At 43.3% G+C, this 14,444-nt stretch overlaps 1 protein-coding gene across 5 annotated transcripts in view; it reads right to left on the bottom strand.

The window, feature by feature from the left end:
- Nucleotides 1–249: 249 nt before the first annotated feature.
- PIP5KL1 (phosphatidylinositol-4-phosphate 5-kinase like 1) overlaps nucleotides 250–14,444 on the bottom strand; it is a 72,285-nt gene continuing 58,090 nt past the window's right edge. For 3 of the 5 annotated variants that reach the window (XM_029611346.1, XM_029611347.1, XM_029611350.1), the window contains 2 exons: nucleotides 6,150–6,312; nucleotides 250–5,532 (listed from right to left, as the gene is read on the bottom strand). In XM_029611346.1, the coding sequence (XP_029467206.1) occupies nucleotides 5,094–5,532; nucleotides 6,150–6,312 (602 nt within the window). In that variant the 3' untranslated portion in view covers nucleotides 250–5,093. The remainder of the gene's footprint in view (nucleotides 5,533–6,149; nucleotides 6,313–14,444) is intronic. The other 2 variants (XM_029611345.1, XM_029611349.1) reach the window with 1 other exon arrangement.

The raw sequence follows: 14,444 nt of genomic DNA, 5'->3' as shown, positions 1-14,444 counted from the left end.
TAGTCAGGAACTGTTATGTTGTCACCATTTTCAAATAAAACCACTATTAAGGCCTAATTTACGTGTGAGTCTGCCGCAGAGCCCTTCAGAGCCTGACAATAATGCAGTATATAAATGTTTTAAAAAAATAAAATGATGCATATACGATCAAACCTTTTCTGATGGAAAGGAAGCTATAGAACTAGAGGTCATGATATGAGGAACAATGTCAGGAAATACTTCTTTACAGAAAGGGTGGTGGATGCATTGAATGCCCTCCCAGAAGAGGTAGTGAAGACAAGAATGGTAATGGAATTCAAAAGGGCATGGCCATTGGCTAAAAAACCAAAATGAAGAAAGGGTAGTCTTGGGCTTTAGACGGGGGCTGGAGGACAATAATCTGGACTCCAGCTTTTTTCCACAAAAATGTTTTATTCACAGTGAAACAAATAACAGAAACAGCCTGCTTACCTCAGCAGCTGAAATCAAACATTCACAATCTTGGAAGAGTCTCTGTTTTCCTCCAACCCCAGGCTCTCTTTGTTCCATCCTGGGCCTGCTCTCTTAACCCCTGCTCAGGGAAACACCCTGGGACCAGGATTCTATTCTGGGCTGTGCCTGAAGATGGACCAAGCTAAAGATCTGGATCTGATCTTTTAAGGGGGTTTGATATTACACTTATCTGCAAAAAGGGGTACCCCTGTGCTAACTGCAGTTCTCTGCATGGAGTAGCTGTTACTACCTTTAACAAAAGGCATAGGGGTAAGCACGGAGCGGGGCAGGCTGAATGGACCAACTGGGTCTTTTTCTGCCATTTACTGTGTTACTATAGATCACATTACTCCATTCCATCCAGGCCCGAGCTCAGGAGTCAGGCAGCTGGCAGGAGGTCATAAAGAAAGTAACTATAAACAGGTTAGAGAGATTAAAGGGATTGCAAGATCTGCTTCAATCCAGCCTACTCTATAAAATGTCAGAAAGCAAGAGATGCATACCATAACAGCAGAATAATGCAAGAGATGATGCAATAGTTGGGCAGGGCCATTTTCAAATCCTTTTACGCGGGTAAACAGATATTTACCTGTTTATAAAGAGCCACTGAAAATTGCCCCCACCCCACATTGTGAACAGTGTGGGTGTCTTTTCCACTACAAAAAAGGCTCTTGGCGAGCTCATGGGAGTGAAAATACATGCTGGAATTTCATTTTGAAAGCCCCTTGTGTACATTTGTGTCTGCTTCAGAGCAATTGCAAATATTGGTAAAAGTATCCACTGTGCATTGTCAGCCTGATTTTCAAAGGGAAACTCCCTGGGGGACTTCCCTTTGAAAATGAGCTTGCACCCCTCCCCCCACTGATAGTATAAAATTGTCCCATAAATTTCCCCAAACAGACTTGTAAATACGTTTATTTGAATGATTTTTTTTTTGTGCCTTTCACATGGCAATAAACTTGACAAGGGCTTTAGCATTTTAAGACACTCTAGAACGAACACTAGTAATTAGCTTAATCACATTCCTCCTCCAAAATGTTTGCACAGCAAAAGTAATTTAATATGAAATATATAAGCACATAAAAGGTATGTGTAAGCGGGAAGAGGTGGAAAGGAAGAAAACTCTTCTGAAAGATCAGTAGTTAAAGTCTAAACCTCCAGTCCTGATTGGCAGTCGGGATGGGGAGGACAATATGACTGACTGAGAAGACAGCAGCCATTTATTTCTCTAACACATAAGACACTGCATTTGAATAGTTTAAATTTCTGTTTTATAAATTTGGTAGCTTCCTGTAAGACAGAGAGCTTGTTATTGGCATAAAATCACTAGATGCTCTTGCCAAAGGAATGGACTAGGGTTGTAAGGCAAATTCAGGTTAGATGGAAAGATGACTCTGGCTATCCTGCAATCTATTTCACAGAAGCAGCCTCTGTCCTACAGCATTCTACCCATCCCTCACTATACTGCACTAACACACCTGAGAGAGAGAGAGAGAACTTTGCTCACCTCTCACTATACTGCACTGACATACTTGAGACGCGTGGATCCGCCCACCTCTCATTAAAAAAAGAGAACATATTACACCTGTACTGAAAAATCCTACACTGGCTCCCAATTAAATATAGAATCACCTACAAAGTGTTAACTATCATACACAAATCCATACACAACCTCATCCCTCTGGACCTCAATATACCTTTTCAACTGCACATACCATCCAGACCGGTAAGAACAGCATATAGAAACTCTCTCTTCGCTCCACTCATCAAATCCTCTCTAAACAAAAGAGCTTTATCCACAGCAGGCCCCGCAGAATGGAACTCCATACCACCAGAACTAAGGCAAGAACAATGCCCGAACACTTTCAAAAAGAGACTAAAAACCTGTCTATTCGAGCAAGCATTTGATTAAAGCCAAACAACTACTTGTTTCCTCATTTTAACATCCATCAGACTTATGTCCTCTCTTATCCTAGTTCACTCCCCTGTTGTAATGTAATTGCATTCTTATATGCTTGTTATTGTTTTAATGTAAACCGAAATGATATGTAACCTTGCTACATGAATTGCGGTATATAAAAATGTTAAATAAATAAATAAATAAATAAATTATACTGCCATGACGCAGTGCTCTGCTCACTTCTCATTGTATTGCATGGATATGTCCGAGACAGCACTCTGCCCATCCCTCACTATACTGCACTAACATACCAGGGCGACAGTGATGCTCCCATCCACTTTACTTCACTGACATGTCTGTCTGAGACACAGCGCTCTGTCCGTCCTTCCCTATACTGCACTGACACACCTGAGACACAGGACTCTGCTCACTTCTCACTATGCTCAGTGTTCCGGATTCTACAGCAAGAGTTAGCAATTTCTGTGGCAGGGTTTTCAAAATTCAGCAGGAATTATGTGGCAAACTTGCATGATTTTGCACGTATTTGCATTTTAATTAATGCAGAATAAAGTCCTTTTTTGACATGTGTATCCAGTTAATTTACGTGGCTTTTTATTAGAGAAAAGGGATTGCAGTAGTTGCTGCTGGAGGGGAAGGGGAAGAGAGGATCTCAGAAGAGGGGAATGAAAAAATGATCTTAGGCAGGAGAGTTAGAGGGATAAGGGATGGAGGAGAATAGAGAGAGGGAGGAGAGAAAAAGGTGAGGAAAAGTGAATGAGAGGAGGGAAGGAGAAAGAGGGAATCTAGAATCAGGAGAGGAAAGAATAATTCACCCCTACCATTCCTCCAGACATCTATTCTCTCACTCCAGTCTTCTAAAACATACCCTCCAATCTCTTCATTCACAGAGCACGGCCCTCAGTTACTCTTACTCATACTCCACAGTGCCTCCAAACCCCTCACTTACCCCCTGCCTCTCCCAGACACCCTTCAGATCCCCTCACTCCTTCCCATCCAGTTCCCTCACTTGTGCTCCCTCTTCCCATCAACCCCTCGGATTCCATCACTCTCTCCCCCACACTCCTCACTTGCCCCCTTTATGTTGGAGCTACTTTTATTTATTTTTTTTCTGAAGGTTGAGCTTTTAATTGCTCTTTGCAGATCCTCAATAAAGTTATTAAAAAAAAAAAAGGAAAATGAAGCTGGCCTGGAGCTCTTGCCCTTAAATACAGTCTCTCCTGCTTTCCTGATGCTAACTGGGTGGAGGGGCAATGGTGGTGAAGGGGGGAGTTGGAAGAGATCGTCTGCCAATCTCGTCAAGGTTTACCCAGGCCCTACTGCAGATCTGGCTGCAGGAGAAGAGCAGAGGCAGCACATCTGGCCACATCTTCTCTGCTGCCTGAGCCCAACTGCTGCTTTTAACTGCAAGGAAACAGCCTCTCGGTTAAAAGCAGCAGTTGGACCCAGGCACAAAGGAAGAAGATGCAGCCAGATGTGCTACCGCTGCTCTTCTCCTTCTGCCTTCTGAGCTGCAAAGGGGATGGGGGGGGGGAAGGCATCACCACTGTTTTTTTTTTTTTTTTGCATAATATGGCGTGGCCCCAGGTCTCCCACGGCAGTTTCACAGTAACTGACCAGTTCTGTGTGATGGGCTGGATTCACAGGAGAATAGGGGTCCTGATTATACAGTACAAACGTACTTTAGACACAGCGCCTCTCATGATAGGCTGACAGTGATCATCCCCAGTCTTCACTATACTGCATTGACATTCCTGAGACCTAGTGCTGTGCTCACCTTTCGCTATATTACACTGACTCACCTGAGTCACAGAGTGCTCTGCTCTCTGCCTCCCTCCCATGATACTGCACTGACTCGATTTTCTGATTACTGAATAACCACATGTTTACATTTCCATTTTTTTTAAATGTATTTGTGTGATTGCAATATTTTTTTCAGACTACAGCCTTAAATGCGCAGAACGTAATATTAAAACGGGCTTTTCTGACAAACAGGTTTTGCACCGTAAGTGAGGTTAGAAGCACCTGAGGAAGTGCTAGGATAAGTTGCAAGATAAAATCCAGTGTGCTTATTATGATGGCCTATGATGAAAATTGGCTGTTTGGCATTTGGCTAGTCTCAGGAGACCACACAGTCTGGGCACAGTGAGATCTCATGTGTGAGGGGCTGTGCTTGTCTTCAAATGGTAAATATGTGACGACTCCTTTGAAAAACATGGAGCGTTTTTGGTGCTGTCACTGCAGCAAGTGCTGGAGGTTGCAGCATCCTCTTCTTCCAATCACTGCTGCTCTACTGCTGAGCTTTAAAGCAGAGAGAATGTCTGCCTTCAGTTTGGAGCCTGCAGCCAGCTAATGCCGATGACTTAAGGGCAGCATGCGAAAACTGACTTGAAAGCTTGAAATATTCATTCCGTTGGTAGGCTTTCAGCTGTTGCTTTGGTAAAACATGCCTATGTTATAAGGTGACAAATTTTCAGTTGAATAGGGACCATTGTCAGACCTCAGTGATGTGGAGGTGTCCCTGAGAACCCGAGGCAGTTGTCTGCCATAAGTTATAGTCATTAGTTTGGTGGAAAGAAGACATCAGCCCATCAAATTCAATCAGATTACTAATATTTGAGTGGTGTGGTAAGCTAGAGAGAGAGAAAACCCCTGCAGAATTTCAGAGATAGTAGAGAAGTGAAGCTCTGGTGGCTGCCGCTGGTCACACTGTATGAGTTTCCACCCACTGGCGGAGCCGTTGAGCATAACTGGCAGGACTAACCGTGGAGAATGTCTGTCCTCGGTACCGGATGCTCTTCCATAGATGCTCAAGTTTCTTACCGAAGCCATACACAGTAAAGATATCAATGATACCCAGAAAGTAGCGCAATTCTGGCCCATCCAGCACATGCAGGGGATTCTTATAAGTGGGGAGCAGCCGCCTGTTCTGTGCTAGGATATCCGAGAGATCAGATTCTGCACTCAGCTGAGGACCGATTTTCTTCATGACAACTCTGTTTCCACCAGGCTTCTCTCGGACACAGCAGGGCTCAGTCCCACTCACCACCTCGGATGCTGGAACTACCCCCCCTTCTTCTTCCACCACCCCTGGCATTATGGTGTGAGCAGAAGTTGTTGGGCTTCCTCCTGCATTAATCGATCTGCGAAAGAAAACACCAAGATGACTCAGGAAGACAGACAGAAAGGGAAGGAGAGAGAGAGAGAAAGATGAAGAAGAGGAGATAAAGACCCAGACAGTGGGGAAGAAAATACTCAATGAGAAAGAGATGGAGGGAAGGAGACAGGTAAGACAGAGAAATGCAGATGAGAGAACAATGGAGGGAGAAAGAAGAGATACAGAATGAGATGGATGGCAAGAGACATGAAAAATACAGAGAGACAGAAGCAGAGAATGGGAAAGATTGAGGCAGAAAAAGTGAAAGAGAAAGGAGAGGGAAATCAGATGAGAAATGTGCAAGAGGAAAAACAAACAAATGAGAAAGAAGAAAGAAAGGAAGAATTAATTTGTAGCAATTAGACCTAATTGTTATGTGAATGCTATCATGTCAGCACTGCAGACTCTGGATTATAATTATTCCCACTTTGTTCTTATTGTATGTCTATGTTACTGCCTGAAGGATTGCACTCAACCGATCCTCTCGCTCAGCATTAGCTATATGGAAATGCTATATTCACTAGTAGCAGTTATTCTTCAGGTGTTTAGTAAGTGCACACCATGATGGGGGGGGGGGGGGGGGGGGGGAGAGAGATCACTCACTTCTTGGTCCTTAAGATGAGGTTCGCAAAAGACCAGCTCTGCGATCTCTCATCAGCATGAAGAGGCTGAAAGGCCACCAGAAGACTGTAATCCAACACATGGAGATCCTGCAGGAACTTGGTATCCAATTGTATTTGCTGTATCAGCCAGGCACGTTGCTGAGCTGCGAGACAGTGAAAATGACAGTGAACACGTGAGCAATCAGAGAGGGGAGGAAGGTGACAAGATTTTGGGGGCAATTTTCAGCCCTGCAGTGTAGGACCTGTAAGCTCATTTTCAAAGGCAACTCCCTACAGAGATTTTCCCATAATGCTTGGTGTGAGTAGAAAAAGTACCTACGTACTTTGTACCTCCTTTACAAATGGTTGCAAAGTACTCACCAGAAAGTGATTTTAAAATCACCGTGCACAGCTTTACTCCTTTATCCTAATCCCACCTCCTTTCCCTCATGGGCAAAAAGTATGTATGCATGCTGTGACAAAGCACACACTTTTACCTACGCTGATTGGGGAAGAAAATTATCAAAAACCATTTTTTTTTACATGGACAAATACATTTACCTGGGTAAAATTGTCCTCATAGATTACCACAGGCAGCAGTAAAGGGTCAGGACACTATATGACGTGACGGTGAATGGGTAGGCTTTGCCAGTAGGCGTGATGATTATTGCCTGCTTGATAAGTTCAAAGATGGGTAGGGCTAGATGAGAACAGTAAATTGTCTAGGAGGAGGATAGGTTCATTGGAGCACTTAAAAACACAGAGGTCCATGTTCAGCACCACTTATCTTCTGACTTAGGCCTGGATTTATCAAAATGCACTAAATATCGCATGCGATAGAAAAAGGGGTATGTTTTATGGTAAGAGGCTGTTTATCGCAAAGTGCGCTATCTTAGCGCTTCGCATAGGTATTAGCGCAAACTTTGCGATAAGTGCCAGAATTGTTGTATTTCCTACCTACAAACATGGGGGCGGGGAAGAGAGAGAGCGCCTAGCTATAAGGCCCTCTTACTAGGTAGGTATTTATACCTCTATATGAGGCCCACCTAGCAACTCGAGATGAGGTTTAGGTATTAGTGTAGGGGTTTGGGGCCACTTTGCCATTCAGAGTGCGATATACGAACAGAACAGTGCACTGTTGTGAAGATTTGATGACCTTCGGAGTGAGGAAACTCACCCAAAATGAGATTTGTGCAATGTTCTCTCAACCTAGCTTGATGAAACAATACAGCCTGTGCACAGCCCAGGAGAGGAGCCAACTGTTCCAGTGCAGATAAGATACTAGTTTTTGGAAATACTGCTCTGTGTTTCATAATCCCTTTTTATTCTAGTATTATAATCTGTGGTTCCTTGATATTGGTTTGATTCTGTGTAGAAAACTGCTCTGTGATTTCAAATCCCTTTCTATTCCAGTGTTGTATACTAATCAGTTTGGTTTCTTGATTATATTGTATACTAATCTGTTTGGTTTCTTGATATTAGATTGTTGTAAGATTCAAAAAAGCCACAAAAAAAAGAAAAAAATTCCCAGTATCCCTCTAATTGTATAACTGTTATATAATCTGTTACAAATTGGGATATAAGTGCTGTGGGATCCTTTTACTAGCTAAAGGACAAGTAAACTTTCAGAAAGTGTCTTGCCCTACCCAGCTTGACCTAGGTATAAACTGTTTAACTCCCTCCCACCCTACCCCTCTGCCCACCCACCCCTAGGTTTGTATTTCTAATGTAGTCATCCTAACTTCATAATAGGCAACCAGATAAATTAGTAAATTGATTATTCCTTAGGTGCACCAATCAAATAACTTACCTAAATGAGTACTATTCAATGCAACTGCTGTGGAGCCTTTATATTGAGGGTAATCATATGGAAACTTAAGGCTTGCCCCTTTTGTTCAAAACTCTCTACCTTGGAAAAGGAGCTGGATGACTTTAAAGCTGAATTAGCTTCAATAAAGAGAGTCTCAGCCACGGTACATTATTCAGGAAATAATTTCCACTTACCACTGAATAACCAAAACTCAAGAAAAAAGAGATTTACCGTGGGCTCAGGTAGGATAAGACCTGTAACCCACAGACACCCATTATTGAAAGCTGTGCAACCCACAACTCTATCCCACCACTCACACAGGCCATTAAGGAACTTTAAAAGTATTTCAGTGGGCTCTGGTAGAATAAGACCTGTGTTCCGTAGACACACACTGTATCAAGTGCAACAAGTACAAAATGCCTTCTCTGTATTAAATTCTGAAGAAGTCCTTGAGAAAAAGATTGAAATGTTATCGGAAAAGAGAGAAAAAACCCAATGCATACAGAAATTCCAAATCAGAAACCAAAGGAAAAAGCTCACAGTGATGGATGATTCTGTCATCAGAGGCATTAATATCTTCCCTTGCACAAATGCAAAGAGAAAAGTGGATAACAAACCTCAACTAAATAGGTCACAAAAGGAGTCCAGGAACAGCAGTAACCTGAGCAAAGAAAGCTGGAAAGCTATGAGCACAAATGCTCGTAGTTTGGGTAATAAAATCCCAGAGCTGCAAGCCCTAATGGTGGAGGCGGACTTGGACATTGTTGCTGTCACGGAAACATGGTTTACGGAATATCATGACTGGGATACGGCAATACCAGGCTATAACTTGTTAAGGAAGGACAGAGAGGATAGGAAAGGGGGAGGAGTGGCTCTATATGTCAGAAACAATATCCAAGAATCTGAGCTGCAAGGAAGATGGGGCAAAGAAGAAGCACTATGGGCAGACTTAAAAAAAGATGGGGCATCCATTTTTATTGGAGTGGTTTACAGGCCTCCAAACCAAAAGGAAGAGCTGGACAGAGATCTGATTGAAGACATCCACAGGATAGCAAAGAAAGGAGAAGTGGTGATCGTTGGAGACTTTAATATGCCAGATGTAGACTGGAGAATCCCATCTGCAGAATCTAAAAATAGTAGAGAAATAGTAGATGCCCTGCAAGTAGCTTTATTCAAACAAATGGTAATGGAACCCACGAGAGAAGGAGCTATACTCGACTTAGTGCTCACTAATGGAGATAATGTCTCAGACGTCCAGGTGGGTGCCCACCTCAGCACCAGTGATCATCAAACGGTATGGTTTAATATCACAAAAAGGACACTGAAAAGAAGCACAAAAACCCAAGTTTTGATGTTCAAAAACACAGACTTTGATGAAATGGGGAAGTACCTGGAGGAAGAACTAAAAGGCTGGGAAAACGAGAGAGATGTGGATCAACAGTGGACCAATCTAAAAGGAGCAATCACCAAGGCAACTAATCTATATGTTAGAAAAGTAAAGAAAAGCAAAAGAAAAATGAAACCTATCTGGTTCTCAAAGGAGGTGGCTGACAAAATAAAGGCTAAAAGAACAGCATTCAAGAAATATAAAAGATCCCAAAAGGAGGAACACAAAGAAGAATATCTGGTAGAACTGAGGGAGACGAAGAAATTAATCAAGATGGCAAAAAGTCAAGCGGAAGAGAGGATTGCCAAAGAGGTAAAGAGTGGTAACAAAACATTTTTCAGATATATCAGTGAAAAGAGAAAAGTTCAAAATGGTATAGTGAAATTGAAAGGTGGAAAGGATCAATGCGTGGAGAGAGACGAAGAAATGGCAGAAATATTAAATGAATACTTCAGTTCTGTGTTCACTAAAGAGGACCCTGGAGAAGGACCGACACTAGTTAACAAGAAACTGGAGGGGAATGGAGTAGATGTAACTCCATTTACAGTAGAAAATGTATGGGAAGAGCTGGTGAAACTGAAAGTGGACAAAGCCATGGGGCCTGATGAAGTTCATCCCAGAATACTGAGGGAGCTCAGAGATGTGCTGGCAGGTCCGCTGTGTGACCTATTCAATAGATCCCTAGAAACGGGAGTGGTGCCGAATGATTGGAGGAGAGCGGTGGTGGTCCCGCTTCACAAGAGTGGGAACAGAGAAGAGGCTGGTAACTACAGACCGGTTAGCCTCACTTCAGTGGTGGGAAAAGTAATGGAGTCACTGTTGAAAGAGAGAATAGTGAACTATCTACAGTCGGGAGAATTGCTGGACCAGAGGCAGCATGGATTCACCATTGGAAGATCCTGTCAGACAAATCTGATTGACTTTTTTGACTGGGTAACCAAGGAATTGGATCGAGGAAGAGCACTCGATGTCATCTACTTGGATTTCAGCAAAGCTTTTGACACTGTCCCGCACAGGAGACTGGTGAATAAAATGAGAAGCTTAGGAGTGAGTGCCGAGGTGGAGGCCTGGATTGCAAACTGGTTGACGGACAGAAGACAATGTGTGATGGTAAATGGAACTCTCTCTGAAGAGAGAGCGGTTTTAAGCGGTGTACCGCAGGGATCGGTGTTGGGACCGGTCCTTTTCAATATCTTTGTGAGCGACATTGCGGAAGGGATAGAAGGTAAGGTATGTCTTTTTGCGGATGACACTAAGATCTGCAACAGAGTGGACACGCCGGAAGGAGTGGAGAGAATGAGACGGGATTTAAGGAAGATGGAAGAGTGGTCGAAGACATGGCAGCTGACATTCAATGCCAAGAAGTGCAAAGTCATGCATATGGGGAGTGGAAATCCGAATGAACTGTATTCGATGGGGGGAGAAAGGCTGATGTGCACGGAGCAGGAGAGAGACCTTGGGGTGATGGTGTCTAATGATCTGAAGTCGGCGAAACAATGTGACAAGGCGATAGCTAAAGCCAGAAGAATGCTGGGCTGCATAGAGAGAGGAATATCGAGTAAGAAAAGGGAAGTGATTATCCCCTTGTACAGGTCCTTGGTGAGACCTCATCTGGAGTATTGTGTTCAGTTCTGGAGACCGTATCTCCGAAGAGACAGAGACAAGATGGAGGCGGTCCAGAGAAGGGTGACCAAAAAGGTGGAAGGTCTTCATCAAATGACTTATGAGGAGAGATTGAAGAATCTAAATATGTACACCCTGGAGGAAAGGAGGAGCAGAGGTGATATGATACAGACTTTCAGATACTTGAAAGGTTTTAATGATCCAATGACAACGACAAACCTTTTCCATAGGAAAAAAATCAGCAGAACCAGGGGTCACAATTTGAAGCTCCAGGGAGGAAGATTCAGAACCAATGTCAGGAAGTATTTCTTCACGGAGAGGGTGGTGGATGCCTGGAATGCCCTTCCGAAGGAAGTGGTGAAGACCAGAACTGTGAAGGACTTCAAAGGGGCGTGGGATAAACACTGTGGATCCATAAAATCAAGAGGCCGTCAATAAAGAGTGGGTGGCTCGCCAGAATGACGGCTACTGCCTGGAGATAATACCCTTATTCAATAAACATACACATGGTTACTGTGACTCCAACATCACTCTAAGCTACAACAGCAAGAGGAAATGTGGAAAAAAGGATTCGCACTCACAAAGTGGGGAGTAGCTGGCTTGTTACGGCGGTTACTACCCCAAACCAAATAAGCCTGATACTTCACTTTCAATGCATATCCAGCATAGCTCTCTGCTTCAACGGTAGGGGAGAAGAAAAACTGATACTTCACGCATAGCTCTCTGCTTAAACGGCAGGGGAGAAGAAAAACTGATACTTCACGCATAGCTCTCTGCTTCAACGGCAGGGGAGAAGAAAAACTGATACTTCACGCATATCCAGCATAGCTCTCTGCTTCAACGGCAGGGGAGAAGAAAAAAGGATTCGCACTCACAAAGCGGGGAGTAGCTGGCTTGTTGCGGCAGTTACTACCCCAAACCAAATAAGCCTGATACTTCACTTTCAATGCATATCCTGCTTCAACCGCAGGGGAGAAGAAAAACTGATACTACACGCATATCCAGCATAGCTCCCTGCTTCAACGGCAGGGGAGAAGAAAAACAACCAATAAGGGCTGAATAACACAGTCTGGGTAAAACAAATAAACATGGGTGTAGCTTGCTTATTGCGGCGGTTACTACCCCTACTACCCCTAACTAATCAAGCTTGATATTTCACTTGGTTGCAGCTCCATCACTGCTCTCTACATTAATGGTGGGGGTGGAAGAGAAATAGAACCAAAGAGCTAAGAGAAACAGATAAGTATGAGAAAAAAATGTGAAGCTTGCTGGGCAGACTGGATGGGCCGTTTGGTCTTCTTCTGCCGTCATTTCTATGTTTCTATGTTTCTATGTTACCCAGGTAGAGAGTCCATTAAGTTAGGTTGAGAGAACAATGCACAAATCTCATTTTGGGTGAGTTTCCTCACTCCGAAGGTCATCAAATCTTCACAAGAGAGCACTGTTCTGTTCGTATGTCGCACTCTGAATGTCAAAGTGGCCCCTAACCCCTACACTAATAACTAAACCTCACCTCGAGTAACTAGGTGGGCCTCATATAGAGGTATAAATACCTAACTACTATGAGGGCCTTATAGCTAGTCAGTCTCTCTCTCTCTCAGCTTAAAATACTAAAAACACTATTTGTGAAAACATCAAAGCCATATCACATGGCCACAAATCTCATCCCAAACTCCTCCCCTTTTCCTAATTTGCATCGCACCATGCGTTATGGCATTTTCGCATGCGTTAAAGGCATTTTTCGCATGCAAAAACGCCATATAGCACTTTGATAAATGACCCCCTTAGACAGCTAAGTAGTGTTGTGTAAATATTTTGTCTCTCAGTGGCCTCCACTTAGCCAGCTGTTCATCTAGCCAAATGAGGGGTGTGACAGAGGCATTCTGGGAGGAGCTACCTATCTGGCTAGCTTAGCTAGATAAGTGAAAATATTCAGCCTTATCCGGCTTAGTTAGCCGGATAAGTCTAGGAAAACTATTTGGCTGTCTTATAGTTAGCGGGATAAACTTATACCGTTAACTATAAGATAGTTGTGTGCATTCAGCCACATTGCTGACTATCTCAGCCCATGTTAGCCAGATGAGTTTATCCTGCTAACTTGTCCAGCTGGGAAGCAGCTGAATATTGACCTCATTACTTTTTAGACAAGCATTCAACTTGACCAATTAGACATTCCAAGCATGGCTTAAATATTGCTGCATATAGACAAGAGGATGAAATGTAAATGAAAGTGCAAAAAATAAAACTGGTGTGATCAGAAATGCAGCATGTTCATCTTAAAATTATGTTTTTTGGTTTGTTTTTTTATGTACCTTGCTGAATAATACATTTTTAAATAAATACAACAATAAACGGTGAGTGAATCTCGTGTACTATTTGAGAAGAGAAGGAGCAGGTTAGTTGCAGCTGGGTGAGAAGGTTAGTTAACAGATAAGTCCAAAAACCTGTCAAAATGACCTGCGAAATCTAAAGTGGAGACATGGTCATGTCTAGATCATGGGGCACAGCAGCTAGCTAATGACATGTTGGATAATGCCCGAAAACAATCTTAAAGGCGAATTTTAAAAGCCTGACGCGCACACCATTTAGGGGACGCATAAATATGTTGGGCTGGTGCACACCGAGCAGATTTTAAAATCCACCTGGATACGCGTGTAAATGCCGCTGCACGTGCAAGTTTAGCTTCAAAAAGGGGCAAGGCATGGGCATTTTGGGATTTTAACCTAAACTTTTCACGTAAATACAGTACTTACGTGCGCCGAGGTCCCCTGCTGCGTAAGTTTACTTCTGCTAAAGATGACGTGTAACTTATAAAACAAAAAAGAAAATCCAGGTAGATCAGCAGAGTTTTAAAGTCAGGGCTAACAGGGGGGAAAGGAAGACTATTAAACTAGAGGGGTTTGGACGTCCTGTCCCTTAACTGGGCGAACTGGGAACAAACTGGTAAAACGGGCAACGGTGTCGGCGCGCATGTCTTTTAAAATCCCCCGCACTTGCGCGGTGGAAGCGGCATTCGCGTGCGCCCACTTAAAACCGAGCTCACATGTGCGCGTGGCCAGCCTATTTTATAACGTGCGCATATTATAAAATAGCCACTACCCCGGGCGTGGGCCGATGAACGTGTGCCGCTCTGAAAGTTACCGTCCATAGTCCTAGTTGGTTTGAGCCTCCTTGCTAAAGCTTTATTGGCAAAACACGGCTCGTGGGGGATGGCTGTACTTTTTTGTACTTTGTAATCGTGGGGGTGATTTAAAGATTTTTAGGGACTGTGGTTGTTTTCACTTGGTGATTGGTTGTGTGCATTTTTCAATTGTTTGTTTGTAAAGTTTCTTAAAAATGTTTTCCAAGTGTTTCTTCTGGCTTGCTGGGATTAAAAACTATTGACACTGCTCCCTCTTGCCAGTTTGGGGAACCAGCAGCCTTTTTCACTTGGTTTGTGCATCTGTTTACATTTTTTTTTGTTATTCTTTAAAATC

This window comes from Rhinatrema bivittatum, chromosome 8 (assembly GCF_901001135.1).
Source record: "Rhinatrema bivittatum chromosome 8, aRhiBiv1.1, whole genome shotgun sequence".
Classification (NCBI taxonomy): Eukaryota; Metazoa; Chordata; class Amphibia; order Gymnophiona; family Rhinatrematidae; genus Rhinatrema; species Rhinatrema bivittatum.
This window is presented reverse-complemented; position numbering and strand designations above follow the sequence as displayed.